This window comes from Hyla sarda, chromosome 4 (genome assembly GCF_029499605.1).
Source record: "Hyla sarda isolate aHylSar1 chromosome 4, aHylSar1.hap1, whole genome shotgun sequence".
Classification (NCBI taxonomy): domain Eukaryota; kingdom Metazoa; phylum Chordata; class Amphibia; order Anura; family Hylidae; genus Hyla; species Hyla sarda.
In genome coordinates, this window is record NC_079192.1 from 103,888,579 (window position 1) to 103,908,219 (window position 19,641).

General features: G+C 42.9%; 1 protein-coding gene across 1 annotated transcript in view; it reads right to left on the reverse strand.

Moving 5' to 3' along the window:
- The window catches only part of ARRDC4 (arrestin domain containing 4), a 94,515-nt gene that overhangs the window by 20,378 nt on the left and 54,496 nt on the right, over positions 1–19,641 (reverse strand). Inside the window, exons 4-6 of the mRNA XM_056571846.1 lie at positions 16,523–16,625; positions 2,842–3,098; positions 2,191–2,353 (exon numbers count right to left, since the gene is read on the reverse strand). Coding sequence (XP_056427821.1) covers positions 2,191–2,353; positions 2,842–3,098; positions 16,523–16,625 — 523 coding nt within the window. The remainder of the gene's footprint in view (positions 1–2,190; positions 2,354–2,841; positions 3,099–16,522; positions 16,626–19,641) is intronic.

Here is a 19,641-nt window from a genome sequence, read left to right on the forward strand (position 1 = left end):
CAAACAGGTAGAAAAACACCCATAAAATAACCCACCCTTAAAAAACTCCCCAACAAAAAAAAGGAATCATCCGAAACATGTGTCGAGGTTGCAGGATAACCACCGAGGAGCCGTCAGCATGTCACAATTAAGTAAAGTTTTGACTTGAGATATTGTTCTACTGTGTGCTGACTAAACTGATACTGCAGGACTGTATTATTGGTAGTATTGTGATCTTTGTATATATCCCAGTGGTATCCTGCTCAGCTTTTTGTTGGGGAGTTTTTTAAGGGTGGGTTATTTTATGAGTGTTTTTCTACCTGTTTGTATACAATAATAAAGATGAAATTTTGAATATTTTTGGGCTATTTTTTGTAGGTTTTTTAGATTTTTTGCGTTTACGCCGTTCACCATATGGAATCATTAACATTATATTTTGATAGTTCGGACATTTACACACACAGCGATACCCTATAGGTTTATACATTTTTTTTTTATGCTTTTGGGGGTAAAATGGGAAAAAGAGACAATTTTCATATTTATTTGGGGGAGGGGATTTTTAACATTTTTTTTTACTTTTTATTTTTACATTCTTTAACTTTTGTTTTACACTTATGTCCCCATAGAGGACTATCTATAGCAATCACTTCATTAGTGAGGGGACCTCCGGGCACCATTTTAGATGATCAGATCCCAGTGGTAGCGCCGCGGGCGATCTGATCATCTATTTAAACATGCGCATTGCTGCAGATGCCGTGATCTGTATTGATCACAGCATCTGAGGGGTTAATGGCGGACATCAGCACCATTAACAGCGGGTCTCTGCAGCGGGGACCTGCAGTGCATGACGCGAGGACCTCACGGTCATGTACAGGATGTGAATGTACATCCTGGTGCGCAAAGTACCTCCACGCCAGGACGTACATTTACATCCGTGGTTGTCAAGGGGTTAAAAGGGAATCTGTCACCAGTTTCACCTGCATTTACCTGTTGCTATGGGCAGGTAGCATGGGTGACACTGATGCTAATGATACTTCTCTATTTCTGATCCATGGCCCCATTTTCCCATTATATTCCTTATTTGGGTTGGCGGGCTTGGTGCATGGGTGGAGCTCCAGGTGCACGCTGAGGTCATGGCTGCCACTTCCTGCGAGCAGGCTTGAAGAAACAGCAGCGGTGATGTCAGCGTGCTTATGGAGCGCCGCCCATGCACCAAGCCAACTGCCCGAATAAGAAAGATGGAAGAGATATCGGTTAGCCAAACCAACACTTGGCCTACAGCTGTTGCATGTGTATATGGGCACCTCCCATCATTCAACATGTAATTCTCACGCAATACAACACAATGTAATGGCCCTGATTTACTAAGAGTGTTTCCCTAATTTTTTTTTTTTTGTATTCAAAAAGTTTTTATTAAACAAATATGGGAGAACAAACAGCATCCACCACAAGTAGGGTGGTAATAAATCTCCAACTACAGCACTCGCAGAGTTGACAATCACTGGCGAGATCATATAACAATGGTAATGAAAGAAATCTTATACAGTCTACTGCATTAGTATAGGTGCAGAACTATCAGGAGAAATTACACAGCGGGGCAAAAAAGACAGGATTCAATCCCATAAACCAGCAATGATTATGAAGGAACCCATTAAGAACTAAAACAAAAAAAAAATACAAAAACCCAGGGGTTAAACTGAAACAGGAGGTACACACAGAAGGTAAGGGTAAAACGAGGAGGGAAGGAGGAGGAAGGAAATAAAATATAAAAAAAAAAAAAAAACAAGGAGGAGGGGGGGAACTATAGGGAGGGGGGAGGAGTGGGGAGAAGAAAAAGCGGTAGTTTCCCTACATTTTTTACTTTTCCCTACATTTTTTTTTGTTTTTTATACACATGCTCTGATTTGTGGGGTTTTCCTCAGCTCAAATTCACAAACCTTTCTGTGGAAACCTTAGTAAATATGTTAGGTTTTTGTGAAAATGTCGGGAATATGCCCCCTTTTCAGCGACCACGCCCAGTTTTCCCAACAGTCATGCCCCTTTTCGGGTTTTCTCACTAAAATGGAGAGTTAGTCTGTTTTATTTTTTATTTTTTTAATGTAGCGCAAATTCTGGTGCAGACAGAATTTCTGGCGCACAACACGACGCAACATGTTGGGTTTACAATACTAAATCAGGGCCAATATAATACTAATTTGTAAAACTTCTTACCTTCTGGTTGCTCTGGCAGTGTTAAGGCAAGCCAGCTCATGTCTACAGTAAACTGATTGGCAGCACTTGAATTCCTGTACAAGAATCCATTAAATGGGACAGTACCGATAACTAGAGGTAGTTCCACCATTAACTTTTTTGCACCAGGAATGTGTATGTAGACCTGCAAGACAGAATATGTCATCGGACGATGGCAAATAAAAACGCTGCTGGTAAACAAGAAAAGAAACAAGATAAGGATGAACAAAAGCTTATGGTTTAAACTATAGAGGGACGCTCCAAGAAAAACCAATATACTGTTTAATGCATAATAAAGAATGGTGCAAGACTAACTATTGTTCTTTCAGTCTCTGATTCATGCATTGCTCTAAGGCCATGCATTAGGTGCACAGTACTCCTTTCCTTCAATATTCAAGAAGTTTTTAATCAGCCACTGACATACAAAATGTGCTAAAGAGAAGAAGACTGGGAGACATTTTTCAATCATTATGAAATCAAAATGATTAGTTTGTCTTTGACAATACTTGGTCATTAGAATTTTCGACCATCAATACAATACGTCCTGCTGCTTACACCCCCAGTCACACAATATGACACAAGGACAGTAGAACCCCCAACGTAAGGTGTCTAAAGTGCCATATATATACGTACTGCGAGGACATACTCCACATGGATGATAGGACAGCCTACAATTGTGGGTGTCACTGGAGGTATTTTCAGAGTTTTTCCATTCCAGGTTTCAGTGCTTCCAGATGCTATATGATTCCCACGCACTCTGGCTAGCATTTGTCTATGTTGTTTCATCTTTCCATCGACTATAAAACTTTGAATTTGGAAAATAGCAGCTTTTGGAACCACTAATCGCGATGACCCATTTTCAATTTCTGCATAGATCGGTATAGCCTCCCCTTGAAAAAAAAAATATAAATATATAAAAGTGCTAATAGCTTTTCAGAAAGATCATTTTTACAAATATTTCAACATTGACAAAACATATGGAAAGATTTTTTTAATAGTGGGGCCCTCGACTCTCGTCCCTGTGCAATGAGAGCCAGACATGATAATAAGTGGAGGTTAGCGGAAACAGTTACCGTATATACTCGAGTATAAGCCGACCCGAGTATAAGCCGAGACCCCTAATTTCACCCCAAAATCCCAGGAAAAGTTATTGACTCGAGTATAAGCCTAGGGTGGGAAATATATCATCCCCCCCTGTCATCATCCAGACCCGTCATTAACATCCTCATCATCATCACCGCCTGTCATCATCCAGACCCTCATCATCATCACCTGTCATCATCCCCTTGTCATCATCCCACACATCCCCCTTCATCATCACCTTGTCATCATCCCCACCCCCCTTCATCATCCCCTTGTCATCATCCCCACCCCCTTCATCATCTCCTTGTCATCATCCCCACCCCCCTTCATCATCCCCTTGTCATCATCCACACCCCCCTTCATCATCCCCTTGTAATCATCCCACACACCCCCCTTCATCATCCCCTTGTCATCATCCCCACCCCCTTCATCATCCCACACCCCCCCTTCATCATTCTCTTGTCATCATCCCACACCCCCCCTTCATCATCCTCTTCTCATCATCCGCCCTCAGTGGTCTTCAACCTGCGGACCTCCAGAGGTTTCAAAACTACAACTCCCAGCAAGCCCGGGCAGCCATCGGCTGTCCGGGCTTGCTGGGAGTTGTAGTTTTGAAACCTCCGGAGGTCCGCAGGTTGAAGACCACTGCGGCATTCGACATCATCCAGCCCCCTCTCACCCCCTTTAGTTCTGTACAGTACTCACCTCCGCTCGGCGCTGGTCCGGTGCTGCAGGGCTGTCCGGAGAGGAGGTGGTCCGGTGGGATAGTGGTTCCGGGCTGCTATCTTCACTGGGGGCGCCTCTTCTCCACGCTTCCGGCCCGGAATAGAGGCGTTGCCTTGACAATGATGCAGAAGTACGTTGGCAATGAACGTACCTCTGCGTCGTTGTCAAGGCAACGTGACTATTCTGGGGCCGGGCCCGAAGCGCTTAGAAGAGGCCTCCCCGGTGAAGATAGCAGCCCGGAACCACTATCCCACTGGACCACATCCTCTCCGGACAGTCCTGCAGCACCGGACCAGCGCCGAGCGGAGGTGAGTACTGTAAAGAACTAAAGGGGGGTGAGAGGGGGCTGGATGATGTCGAAGGCCGCAGTGGTCTTCAACCTGCGGACCTCCGGAGGTTTCAAAACTACAACTCCCAGCAAGCCCGGACAGCCGATGGCTGCCCGGGCTTGCTGGGAGTTGTAGTTTTGAAACCTCTGGAGGTCCGCAGGTTGAAGACCACTGAGGGTGGAGAGTTCACTCGAGTATAAGCCGAGGGGGGTGTTTTCAGCACGAAAAATCGTGCTGAAAAACTCGGCTTATACTCGAGTATATACGGTAACCTAATTTTTGGGAGGAGTCTGGTCTTTATATACCCACCTGATCCACACAAGTGCTGTTGGCAGCATACAAGACGTCCGGTCAGCCGGGTTGGTCACTTCCGGTGGCTCCTAGTGCTTGCAGTCATCACAGTAAGGCGTATGTGCACAGTCATCTGTGCAAAAGGCTGGTAGGCTTCCTCACAAATTTCTTGCTAGCTACCCCTCGCCTAAACAGGGGTTCACATCAATAGAGCCGTGCTTTGCAGCCCACAGCGGGGCTTCATTATGTGGCCATATTCAGCTCTAATAGTCGGCGGCTGTCTTTCTCGGGCATGGGCTTTCTGAGGGCTAGGTTTCAGAGAGGAGTGAGGAAAATACCGGGTTGTTCCAGGCGCATACCGTAGTGATGTGATGTATTCAGGATGAGGTAAAATTTTCTTTATTTGGAGCCAACATCAATGATCATCCAAATTTTACCTCATCCTGACTACATCACATCATTACGGTATGCGCCTGGAACAACCCGGTATTTTCCTCACTCCTCTCTGAAGTTCCCGATCGACTAGGGGAATCCTAGCTTGATTCCCGGGAGGCTGCTCCGCTGTTCTACTTTAACAAGCGCTGCATGGTGGTTGTGTCTGCCATATGCTGAAATACCTAGTACAAACAAACTACCCTTAGAGGAAGCTCTGCTCTCCCCCCTTTTTTTCTACCCTCTGAGGGCTAGGTTTGGCAGAGGCTTACTGTTACCGGACGGCTCATGCTGCAGGATTTTGCCGTGCTGTGCCATGATGCCAGGCCGGCAGGTCACGTGAACTAATGTGTCACGTGAGTGGGCATGCGAGCGGGTGGCATGAGAGGCAGGCCGAGTCCTGGGGAAACCACTGAGGTCCGCTAAATTGTTATCCGGCTCAATCGTTTGGCAGCAGCGGCTTCTCTGGCCGGATTGTGCTCATTAAGTTATGGGTTGAGTGGGGTGATAAACTTCATGTCATTCATAAGGTTAGTTACAAGGGCACAGCTTTGCCATTGTACTATACTAATCTGGGTAGTAGAGTGTTTCTTTTATACCCCAGAGCGGCACTTCCTTTTCTGCTGGTAGGATCACTGTGCACTTACATTACATTACTTATCCAGCACTCATCCGAGTCTTATCCTTCAGAGCTGTACTCACTATTCGGCTGGTGAGGTTTCTGTGCACTTACATTACATTACTTAACCTGTACTAATCCTGAGTTATACCTTGTATTCTACTCCAGAGCTGTACTCACTATTCTGCTGGTGAGACCACTGTGTACATACATTACATTATTTATCCTGTACTGATCCTGAGTTATATCATGTATTATACCCAAGGGCTGTACTCATTATTCTGCTGGTGGGGTCACTGGGTACGTACATTTTATTACAGTATTCCATGTACAATTTTGTGAAGTAATAATTCTATGTAACTGACATGATTCCAATTATACCAAATTTGTCTAGTTCTTGCTTTGTTTTACTAGTAAAAAAGACAAAACTTTTTTTTCCCCATCTACTGAGCTATGTGGGGCTATTTTTTTAGCACTGTGATCTGTAGTTTTTATCGGTACCCACATTTGTTTAGATTTTTTTATTACTTTTTATTGACCAAAATCAGCATTTTTGGACTTTTTTTTTGCGCTTACACTATTGACCGTGTGTGAGCAGTAGAGATGAGTGAATTTACAGTAAATTTGATTTGTCACGAACTTCTCGGCTTGGCAGTTGATAACTTATCCTGCATAAATTAGTTCAGCTTTCAGGTGCTCCCGTGGGCTGGAAAAGGTGGATACAGTCCTAGGAAAGCATCTACTAGGACTGTATCCATCTTTTCCAGCCCACGGGAGCACCTGAAAGCTGAACTAATTTATGCAGGATAAGTCATCAACTGCCGAGCCGAGAAGTTTGTGACGAATCGAATTTACTGTAAGTTCGCTCATCTCTAGTGAGCAGGAATGTGATCACTATTTTGTATGCTGCAATATCAAACATAAATTTTTCATTGGAAAAAGGAGATGATTTAAGTTTATTAAAATCATTTTTTTAAACAGTTTTTTTTTTCTCCAAGGGAGGGCTGTATAAACAGATCAGTCATGGTGGGCACTGATGCCTAGAAGAGGACTCTGCTTGCTCTGGCAACCAATTGTCACCATCACCCCACCAAAAAAACTGCATCTTACTGTCAATACTGTATATGTCAAGCAAACTGCTGTATAAAATTGGAAGCAGGTAAAACATTAATCCTGTTAAAATGGTACTCTGGTGGAAAACATTTTTTTTTTAATCAACTGTTTACAGAACGTTAAAAAGATTTGTAAATTAATTAACAATATTAATCCTTTCAGTACTTAGCTGCTGTATGCTCCACAGGAAGATTAATTCTTTGTAGTTGTTCTCTTCAGTCTGTCCACAGTGCTCTCTGCTGACACCACTGTCCATGTCAGGAGAGGCTTGCTATGGGGATTTTCTTCTACTCTGGACAGTTTCTGACATGGCAGAGGTGTCAGAAGAGCGCACTGTGGTCAGACTGAAAAGAACAACTCAACTTCCTCTGTAGTATACAGCAGCTGATAAGTACTGGAAGGATTAGGATTTTTTTTATAGAAGTAATTTATACATCTGTTTAACTTTCTGGCAGCAGTTGTTTTAAAAAAAAATTCCACTGGAGTACCCCTTTAAAGCACAAAAGGAGAAAGAAATGCCCAAACCTGTTAAAGAGGAAGAAAACAGATTTTTCAGGTGTATTGGCAAAAGAAAAACTGGAAATGCAAAAAACTGAAATGACACAACTACCTAGCTATTGATGAGGTGGAATCACTGTGGGTAGAATTACAAAAGGAGGGAAATACTGAAAAAATAATATTTGGGGTAATCTACAGACCCCCTAATATCACTGAAGAGATTGAAGTTCGGCTTCATAAACAAATAGAGAGGGCCGCCCGGGCAGGTACAGTGGTAATAATGGGAGATTTTAACTATCCAGATATAGATTGGGGTCCGGGGTTGGCTAAAACTACAAAGGGGCGACAATTCCTAAATTTATTGCAGGATAATTTTATGGGCCAGTTTGTGGAGGACCCAACAAGAAGTGATGCCTTGTTGGATCTGATCATTTCCAACAAAGCAGAGCTGGTTGGTAATGTAACTGTGCGGGAAAACCTTGGTAATAGCGACCACAATATAGTTACTTTTGATTTAAAATGTAGAAAACAAAGACAGATGGGGAAGGCAAAAACATATAACTTTAAAAAGGCAAATTTCCCTGGGCTGAGGGCTGCATTACAGGACATAGACTGGGGGGAGGTGTTCTCAAATACTGATACAGAAGGTAAATGGGACATCTTTAAATCAACTCTAAATAACTATACATCTAAATATATACCAAAGGGGAACAAATATAAACGATTAAAACTAAATCCTACATGGCTGACACTGTTAAAAGAGCAATAAACAACAAAAAAATAGCCTTCAAAAAATACAAATCTAATGGGTCAGCTATAACATTTAAACAGTACAAAGAGCTTAATAAAATCTGTAAAAATGTAATAAAAACAGCAAAAATTCTAAATGAGAGACAGGTGGCCAAAGAAAGCAAAACTAATCCTAAATATTTTTTTAGATATATAACTGCAAAAAAACCAAGGACAGAGCATGTAGGACCCCTTAATAATGATAATGGGGAGGTTGTCACAGGCGATCAAGAGAAGGCGGAGCTACTGAATGGGTTCTTTAGTTCTGTATACACTATGGAAGAAGGAGCTGACATTGGCCAGGTCAGTGCTGGTAACACATCATGTAATGTACTGAACTGGCTTAATGTAGAGATGGTACAAGGTAAGTTAAGTGATATAAATGTAAGCAAATCCCCAGGGCCGGATGGACTACACCCAAGAGTTCTTAGAGAGGTAAGTTCAGTAATATCTGTACCCCTGTTCATGATATTTAGAGATTCTCTGGTGTCTGGTATTGTGCCAAGGGACTGGCGCAAGGCGAATGTGGTGCCAATCTTCAAAAAGGGCTCTAGGTCTTCCCCAGGAAACTATAGACCGGTAAGTTTAACGTGCATTGTGGGTAAATTGTTTGACGGACTTATAAGGGATTACATACAGGAATACATAGGGGATAATTGTATTATAAGTGATAGCCAGCATGGGTTTACTAAGGATAGGAGTTGTCAAACCAATCTAATTTGCTTTTATGAAGAGGTGAGTAGAAGCCTTGACAGAGGAATGGCTGTGGATATAGTGTTTCTGGATTTTGCTAAAGCGTTTGATACTGTCCCTCATAGACGTCTGACAGGTAAGTTAAGGTCTTTGGGTTTGGAAATGTTAGTTTGTAACTGGATTGAACACTGGCTCATGGATCGTACCCAGAGAGTGGTGGTCAATGATTCGTACTCTGATTGGTCCCCGGTTATTAGTGGTGTACCCCAAGGTTCAGTACTGGGCCCGCTGTTGTTTAATTTATTTATCAATGATATAGAGGATGGTATTAACAGCTCTGTTTCTATCTTTGCAGATGACACCAAGCTTTGTAGCACAGTACAGTCTATAGAGGATGTGCATAAGTTACAAGATGACTTGGATAGACTAAGTGTCTGGGCATCCACTTGGCAAATGAGGTTCAATGTGGATAAATGTAAAGTTATGCATCTGGGTACTAATAACCTGCATGCATCGTATGTCTTAGGGGGGATTAAACTGTCAGAGTCACTGGTAGAGAAGGATCTGGGTGTACTTGTAGATCACAGACTACAGAATAGCATGCAATGTCAGGCTGCTGCTTCCAAAGCCGGCAGGATATTGTCATGTATCAAAAGAGGCATGGACTCAAGGGACAGGGACATAATACTCCCCCTTTATAAAGCATTGGTACGGCCTCACCTGGAATATGCTGTTCAGTTTTGGTCGCCTGTCCATAAAAGGGACACTGCGGAGTTGGAAAGGGTGCAGAGACGCGCGACTAAACTAATATGGGGCATGGAACATCTTAGCTATGAGAAGAGATTAAAGGAGTTACAATTGTTTAGTCTTGAGAAGAGACGTTTAAGGGGGGATATGATAAACGTATATAAGTATATTAATGGCCCATACAAAAAATATGGAGAAAAACTGTTCCAGGTTAAACCCCCCTAAAGGACGAGGGGGCACTCCCTCCGTCTGGAGAAGAAAAAGTTTAGTCTCAAGGAGCGACACGCCTTCTTTACCATGAGGACTGTGAATTTATGGAACGGTCTACCTCAGGAACTGGTCACAGCAGGAACAATTAACAGCTTTAAAACAGGATTAGATAAATTCATGGAACAAAATAACATTAATGCTTATGAAGAAATATAAAATCCCATCCCTTCCCCAATATCGCGCCACACCCCTACCCCTTAATTCCCTGGTTGAACTTGATGGACATATGTCTTTTTTCGACCGTACCAACTATGTAACTATGTAACTATGGTAAGAAGGCTGTAGCTGACCTGCTGAATAGTTCCTTCTGTTAAGTATTTTTGGAAGGAGGCTACCCCTCCACCCTCCCTGAGTTCTTAGAGGGACCATGTCATAATGCTGCCTGAACTACAAGTCACCAAGTTGGAATCTCCGGCTTCCCTGGTTGATAATTTATTCCTTATATGCAAGCAGAAAGTTATCAATCAATCAAGGCTGCTGGGTTCAGGATGAGTATCTTCTGGATGACTCCTGGTTCAGCCAGCATAAAAGTGATCAGTGGTTCCCTTTAAAGAAATGAATGGGAGCTGTGTTGCATAAAATGGCATGGACACTACATGGTAAGTGGAACCATTTGCTTTTGACCCCATTCACAGTGTAGATCCTGCAGCAGCGGCTCTGCTGAACAGCTAAATAGTGGGGGCGCCAGTTGTTGGCACCCTGTTAATTGCATATTGCTTGCCTATCCTGAGGATATGCCATTGATACATGTAACTGAAAAACCCCTTTAAATAACTGTGTAGTCTAGAGGGAAAAAAGGCAATTGGGCAAGATGGACATCATTACACATATAGGTTAAAGGGTTAACCTGTTAATGACCAAGGGCGTGTATACTTGTCCTTGTACTGTTAATAGTGTATGGGGCGGGCTCCTGGCCCGAGCCCGCGCCATACCTCGCGGCTGATTGTTGGAGCTGAGGGCAGCTGTTCATAGCCGACATGCAGCAATCACCGCAGGCAGCTATTAACCCTTTAGATCGCTGCTGTAAAAAGCTGACAGTGGCATTTAACACCTTAAGGACCCAGCCATTTTCCACCTTAGGACCCGGCCATTTTTTGCACATCTGACCACTGTCACTTTAAACATTAATAACTCTGGAATGCTTTTAGTTATCATTCTGACTCCGAGATTGTTTTTTCGTAACATATTCTACTTTAACTTAGTGGTAAAATTTTTTGGTAACTTGCATCCTTTCTTGGTGAAAAATCTCAAAATTTGATGAAAAATTTGAAAATTTTGCATTTTTCTAACTTTGAAGCTCTCTGCTTGTAATGAAAATTGATATTCCAAATATTATTTTATTTTATTCACATATACAATATGTCTACTTTATATTTTCATCATAAAATTGAGGAGTTTTTACTTTTGGAAGACATCAGAGGGCTTCAAAGTTCAGCAGCAATTTTCCAATTTTTCACAAAATTTCCAAAATCACAATTTTTCAGGGACCAGTTCAGGTTTGAAGTGGATTTGAAGGGTCTTCATCTTAGAAATACCCCACAAATGACCCCATTATAAAAACTGCACCCCGCAAAATATTCAAAATGACATTCAGACAACATTTTAACCCTTTAGATGTTTCACAGGAATAGCAGCAAAGTGAAGGAGAAAATTCACAATTTCCATTTTTTACACTCGCATGTTCTTGTAGACCATATTTTCGAATTTTTACAAGGGGTAAAAGGAGAAAATGTATACTTCTATTTGTAGCCCAATTTCTCTCGACTAAGCACATACCTCATATGTCTATGTAAAGTGTTCGGCGGGCGCAGTAGAGGGCTCAGAAGGGAAGGAGCGACAAGGGGATTTTGGAGCGTACGTTTTTCTGAAATGGTTTTTGGGGGGCATGTTGCATTTAGGAAGCCCCTACGGTGCCAGAACAGCAAAAAAAAAAAAAAAAAAAAAACACATGGCACACCATTTTGGAAACTAGACCCCTTGAGGAACGTAACAAGGAATGAAGTGAGCCTTAATACCCCACAGGTGTTTCACGACTTTTGCATATGTAAAAATTTTTTTAAAAAATTTCAATAAAATGTGTGCTTCCCCCCAAATTTCACATTTTTGCAAGGGTTAATAGCAGAAAATAGCCCCCAAAATTTGTAACCCCATCTCTTCTGAGTATGGAGGTACCCCATAAGTTGAGATGAAGTGCACTATGGGCGAACTACAATGCTCAGAAGAGAAGGAGTCATATTTGGCTTTTTGAGAGCAAATTTTGCTCGTGGGCATGTCGCATTTAGGAAGCCCCTATGGTGCCAGGACAACAAAAAATACCCACATGACATACCATTTTGGAAACCAGACCCCTTGAGGAACGTAACAAGGAATAAAGTGAGCCTTAATACCCCACAGGGGTTTCACGACTTTTGCATACGTAAAAAAAATAAAACATTTTCACTAAAATGTGTGTTTCCCCCCCAAATTTCACATTTTTGCAAGGGTTAATAGCAGAAAATACCCCCCCAAAATTTGTAACCCCATCTCTTCCGAGTATGGAGGTACCCCATAAGTTGACCTGAAGCGCACTACGGGTGAACTACAATGCTCAGAAGAGAAGGAGTCATATTTGGCTTTTTGAGAGCAAATTTTGCTCGGGGGGCATGTCGCATTTAGGAAGCCCCTATGGTGCCAGGACAGCAAAATAACACCCACATGGCATACCATTTTGGAAACTAGACCCCTTGAGGAATGTAACAAGGGGTACAGTGAGCATTTACCCCCCACTGGTGTCTGTCAGATCTTTGGAACAGTGGGCTGTACAAAATTTTTAATTTGCGCAGCCCACTGTTCCAAAGATCTGTCAGACACCAGTAGGGTGTAAATTCTCACTGCACCCTTCATTACATTCCATAAGGGGTGTAGCTTCCGAAATGTAGCTTCCGACGCCAAGGGCTGTCTGGGCATGCTGGGAGTTGTAGTATATAGGGTCCCAATACAGCAATGCATGTCGCTTTACGGCGACGTGCATTGCTGTAAAGGGCCCGACCGCGGCTGAAGATCTACTCACCTGTCGCCGCCGCCGCCATCTTCCTCGCCGGGATCCGGGTCTTCAGGGACGAGGTAAGTACCGGGGCCGGTCCCCAGCACTCCCCCGTCCCCCGCCGCGTCCTTCGGTCTTCCTCCCGTCCTCTCCGGACTTTCATGGGCCGGGCAGGACGGGAGGAAGTAACCGCCCCCCCTCCTGCGATTGGTCGGTTAACTAACCGACAGATCGCAGGGAATAGGAGGAGGTGGCAGGTTTGCCACCTCGCTCCTAGTCTTCAGCATGGTCCTGGCTGTCTGTGACAGCGGGGATCATGCGAAATTACAGGGTGGTCGGGTCCCAGAGACCCGATCAGCCCGGTATCGCCGGAGATCGCAAGGGCGATTTCCCTTGCGATTTGCGGCGATCGCCGACATGGGGGGCATACATGGCCCCCCCTCGGCGTTTGCCCTGGATCCCTGCTGAAGGATTTCAGCAGGGATCCGCTTCCGATCTCCGCCGGGTGAGCGGTGGAGACCAGGAAAAGACATGACGTATGCATACGTCATGGGTCCTTAAGACCCAGGGTGTGAAGACGTATGCATACGTCATGGGTCCTGAAGAGGTTAAAAGGAGTTATCCAGGAAAAACATTTTTTTTTATATATATATATCAACTGGCACCAGAAAGTTAAACAGATTTGTAAATTACTTCTATTAAAAAATCTTAATCCTTTTAGTACTTATGAGCTTCTGAAGTTGAGGTTCTTTTCTGTCTAAGTGCTCTCTGATGACACCTGTTTCGGGAACCGCCCAGTTTAGAAGCAAATCCCCATAGCAAACCTCTTCTAAACTGGGCGGTTCCCGAGACACGCGTCATCAGAGAGCACTTAGACAGAAAAGAACAACCTTAACTTCAGAAGCTCATAAGTACTGAAAGGATTAAGATTTTTTAATAGAATTAATTTACAAACCTGTTTAACTTTCTGGAGCCAGTTGATGTATAAAAAAAAGTTTTTTCCTGGACAACCTCTTTAAAGGGACCTTTAAACAGTCCCTGTCAGTCCAGTGGGGGTGGATCGCCCCTCCGTAGAGCGATGATTCACTATGGAGGTAGCCATAGTACTTACCTCTCCTTTCTTCCTGGTTCCGACCCTGTGATTGATAGAGCCTGGCTGGGCCAGGCTTTATCAAATGAGTGCAGAACACATGGATCAATGCAGTTCTATGGACTAATAATGGTCTGAGGTGTATACATAAGAAAATACCCCAAAAATAGAAAAATTGCTTATCTTTGGTCACTTCATATACCCTAAAAAAAAAATAGGAAAAAAAGCGATCAAAAAATCACAATAAAACAAAAATGGTACCAATAAAAAGTACAGATCTAGGCGGAAAAAAAATGAGCCATCACACATCCCCGTAAAAGGAAAAGTTAAAAAGTTAAAAGGGTCAGAAGAGGACATTTTTAAAGGAAAACTGTCAGATATTTTCTCCTGCACTATCCACAGTACAGATGGATAGTGCGGGAGACTCTGATTAAAACGAGCCTTACCTTACTCGGATTCGCCCGGCCGTTCGCCCGCAATTGTGGTTTAATTCTATGTGTATATCTTGCTGTAACTGGCACGGACGGGGCTTCTGCACTGAAGTCAGAGCTGCTTATGAATATTCATCCCCCTTCCTCCAGTTCTCTCGCTCTTCGCCGCTCCTGACTGGAGGGATAAATATTCATATGTGGCACTGATGTCAGCGCAGAAGCTCCGCCCGTGACAGTTACAGCAAGATATACACATAGAATAAAACTACAATTGCGGGCAAACGGCAGGGCGGATCCGGGTAAGGTAGGGCTCGTTTTAATCAGCGTCTCCCGCACTATCCACCAGTACTGTGGATAGTGCGGGAGAAAATATCTGACAGTTTTCCTTTAACCCCTTAAGGACACATGACGTACTGGAACGTCATGTGTCCACTCCCGATCTATAACGCGGGGCCACGGCGTGGCCCCGCGTCATAGCGGTTCGGGCCCGGCCTCTAACAACGGCCGGGACCCGTGGCTAATAGCGCGCGGCATTGATCGCTGTGCCGCGCGCTATTAACCCTTTAGACGCGGCGTTCAAAGTTGAACGCCGCGTCTAAAGTGAAACCGAAAGCATGCCGGCTAGCTCAGTGGGCTGTTCGGGATAGCCGCGGTGAAATCGCGGCATCCCGAACAGCTGACAGGACAGCGGGAGGGCCCCTACCTGCCTCCTCGCTGTCCGATCGCCGAATGACTGCTCAGTGCCTGAGATCCAGACATGAGCAGTCATGCGGCAGAATAATCGATCACTGGTTTCTTATGAGAAACCAGTGATCAATGTAAAAGATCAGTGTGTGCAGTGTTATAGGTCCCTATGGGACCTATAACACTGCAAAAAAAAAGTGCAAAAAAAAAGTGAATAAACATCATTTAACCCCTTCCCTATTAAAAGTTTGAATCACCCCCCTTTTCCCATAAAAGAAAAAACACAGTGTAAATAAAAATAAAAATAAACATAAATGGTATCGCCGCGTGCGGAAATGTCCGAATTATAAAAATATATCGTTAATTAAACCGCACGGTCAATGGCGTGCGCGCAAAAAAATTCCAAAGTCCAAAATAGTGCATTTTTGGTCACTTTCTATATCATGAAAAAATGAATAAAAAGCGATCAATAAGTCCTATCACTGCATAAATGATAGCGTTAAAAACTTCAGATCACGGCGCAAAAAATGAGCCCTCATACCGCCCCATACACGGAAAAATAAAAAAGTTATAGGGGTCAGAAGATGACAATTTTAAACGTATAAATTTTTCTGCATGAAGTTATGATTTTTTCCAGAAGTGCGACAAATTCAAACCTGTATAAGTAGGGTATCATTTTAATCATATGGACCTACAGAATAAAGGTAAGGTGTCATTTTTACCGAAAAATGTACTATGTAGAAACGGAAGCCCCCAAAAGTTACAAAATGGCGTTTTTTTTTTCAATTTTGTCTCACAATGATTTTTTTTCCCGTTTCACCGTAGATTTTTGGGCACAATGACTGACGTCATTACAAAGTAGAATTGGTGGTGCAAAAAATAAGCCATCATATGGATTTTTAGGTGCAAAATTGAAAGAGTTATGATTTTTTAAAGGCAAGGAGCAAAAAACGAAAATGCAAAAACGGAAAAACCCCCGGTCCTTAAGGGGTTAAATGTACAAATTTTCGTATAAAAATTTATATATTTTTTTTAATATAAGAAAAACAAAATCAAACCTATATAAGTTGGGTATCATTTTAATGATATGGACCTACAGAATAAAGATAAGGTGATTTACCAAAAAGTACCCTGCGTAGAATCTTTTTTTCTACTTTCGCCGTAGATTTTATGGCGACGTTATTGAGGTCATTACAAAGTTAAATTAGTAGTGCAAAAAACAAGACCTCATATGGGTCGGTAGGTGGAAAATACAAAACGTTATGCTTTTTGAGGAGGAAAAAAACTAATGCAAAAATAAAAAAAAAACTGTGGTTCTTAACGGGTCAAATAAGGTTAACAGGGGTAAAGGTTTTTAAAAAGGAATTAAAGAGAATAACAAGGGGGCACAATCTGAGGTTAGTTGTGGGTTGGAGGAGGGACCAGAAGCAATGTGAGAAAACATTATTTTTACTGTCTGTCTTAAACAGATTAAGTGGCATAAGAAATTAAACTTACCATTACAATAACCTTTTCTCCCAATTTTGGCACTTAGAGAAATTGGTCCCGAGGTGCACAGCCAGCAGCCAACCATTTTCTCTTTATATCGTTGTACCGATGCCTAGGAAATAAAAATTGTTCTCATGCTTTGATAAAACACAAATACACACAACACAAGCATGGTGATGTTGAAAACAGACTCGCATTAGGGGAAATCTCCTGTGATTAAAAGGTGCAATTACCAGATAGCAAATAGGTTATCCAGATAGGAACATAGCAGGTATATCATATAAAAAGGCAAACACAAGATTATGTCTATCACATGGCCACAATTTGCAGTGTTTATACAGCATCACCTGCAGTGCTAATGGCTTAACCTTTTGTGTTCAACAGGATAACATTATTCTGAAGAACATGCTTAGGTAAAAACACAATAAAACATCAGAAAAAAAAAAGACGTTATCAAAATGTAGTTCTCTTCCTCTGAAAAGAACAATCCAAACATTAAGCAGCTAGACCAAATATACTAACAGATGTTCTGCATGCAGACATACTGATCATACAGAACATTAAAACCACCTGCCTCATATTGTATACACCTCTTCTGTGCATTGAGACATGGATTTCACAAGTACTTGTTTGGTAACTGCCTTGGGGTGTAGTGTAGTTGGGGTGCTGCTTCGGTATATGAGGGGTTAATTTAACCCCTGTCCTTCGTGACGCCAGGGTGCGGGTTAATACACTGAGGTAAATCTTCGGCCTATCGCCACCCTACCCAGAAACGATAGGTGCGTGCTTAAATGAATGAAGGTCCACAATAGAGGTGAACTTGAACTTGCATAAACTTTACTGAGGTACTTGCGGTACATCCAATTAACAGCAACAGTCGTAGCAATACAGTGCTCTATGCAGCACGGCAGTGATTGACAGATGCTGCGGACCATTGACTTATCCAAGGATTAATAGAATTAGGATTGATGCAGAGATCTGTCCGGATTTAGGGGTCTGTTTAGGTCCAGTGATCTTGCAGAGTTAACAGGGATTGAGATAACTCACAGTTTTGTAAGATGGCCGTGGCCGCAAGGCTTGGGCCTAGTCACTGCTGAGGACAGCTGCACAGATCTTCCATCAGCAGCCCACGAGGAAAGAGAGTGAGTAATAGCCGCCGCTCCCTTATATGGGCAGGGCCATTTTGGATTGGTCAGTGTCAGGTGTCACTCACCGTTACAATTGTGGTATCCCAGTGCCGCATTTCATACGGTACTTATTTATCTATGTGTCCCCGTAGCCAGAGTCCCTAGGACTTAGTAATCTCTGTTAGTCAGTCCGCCCCTAGTCGCCTCTATTATAGTATATATATTTCTAATTTGTCCATAGAATAATGTATATAGTATTATTTCTGTATATAAATGGTTAATTACCTGTTTCTGTTGGCGTTGCAGGACCTGCGGGTCATGTGACAAGGTGAACTCTATGGTTTTGGCTTAAGGACCTTTGGAGGCCCTCTTACATCAGTAATCCCATCACACCATGTACTGGTGAATGGCAGACGTTCGGACCAATCAGAATTGCCACGCCCCCTGCCCTTATAAGGGAGAGGCGGCCATCTTCTCGCTCTTTCTCCTGGCTCTTGATGAGAGAAGACCTATATCACAGTAATCCCAGTGAGTTAGGCCTGAGCCTTGCGGCAACGGCTGAATGATCTAAATTATAGAGTGTGTCATCCCCTAAGCACTCTGCAGTATCACCGGACCCAATATTTCCCCTAAATCCGGACGGATCTGCACATCACTCCCTAAATTCAGAGACTACAAGTTTAATGCAAGGTCTGCAACTTCTGCCAGTCGCTAAGCAACCTAAGAACTGTTATATGAGACTGTTACTACGCATTGGATATTGCAAGCACTGCAGTAAAGTTATTCAAGTTCAAGTTAAATCTGCTTGTGGACCTTCAGTCATTTCATTGTACCTATCGCTTCTGGGAAGGGCGGTGATAGGCCAGAACACAGATTCAGCATACCAGCCCTCACCCTGGCGTCACGAGTGACAGGGTTAATATTAACCCCTCATATATTAACATCATACCATCCCTACCAAGGGCTACCACACAATGCATGGTGGGTGCAGACGTCATGGGAACCTCCAAAGGTCCTAAAGCAAAAACCATAGAGTTTCTACCTGATCACATTACCTGCAGGTCCTGCTATGCTGCGAACAGGTACATAACTAAATATATAAATTTCTATACCTATAGTTATATAAATATCAAATAGAAGTACTATATACGTACTGACTAAGTGAGAGGTGACAAGGGGAAAACTAGACAAGAGGGACCCCGATGTCCTAGGGACTCTGACTATGGGGACCTCTATACAGGTAACGTATAGGATACGGTACCGGGACACCAATCTTGCAAGTTGTCCTGTGGTGTCTGGCACCAAGATGTTAGAGGTGAAGTGCTAGATCAGAGTTGTTTTTACAGCTCATCCTACAGATGCTCAATCAGATTGAAATCCAGACTATTTGGAGGCAGAGTCAACATCTTGAACTCTGTCATGTTCCTCAAGCTGTTCCTGGTCTGTTTTTTTTGTGCAAGGTGCATTATTTTGCTGAAAGAAACCACTTATTTTGGGGACTACCTTTGTCCCAGACTAGGGATGAGTGAATCGAATCTGACGAATTCAAATTAAATACGAATTTCATGAAAAAATTTGATTTGCAATGTATCCGAATATCGTTGCGATTCGATAAAACGAATTGCTTCATTAAACTCCAATTAGTGCGTTCCAGGCTCCAGGGCATCCACATGTGAGGACATGGGGCAAGGAACTCTGGGAAGGTGGAACGGTGGGTAGTTGGGATCACCCTGAATCATATGCAGCCCAACTGCTGCACTGGGGTGTACAACAACTATAAAGCTAAAAGGGGCTAGTTGGGGTGAGCAGTGCACTAAAAGCCATAGTCATCTGCTTTTTGTGTCTAATATAGGTTGCGTAGTGGAGTGTACCTTTGTGTACACTCGTGGTGGATGATTTTTTTTCCTGTCAAACTACTTTTGGCCTAGTTACTGTTAAAGGCAGGCCAAAATGTACACACTTGTTTTTGCAGCCTAATACAATTTTAAGCAGAGCGAATTG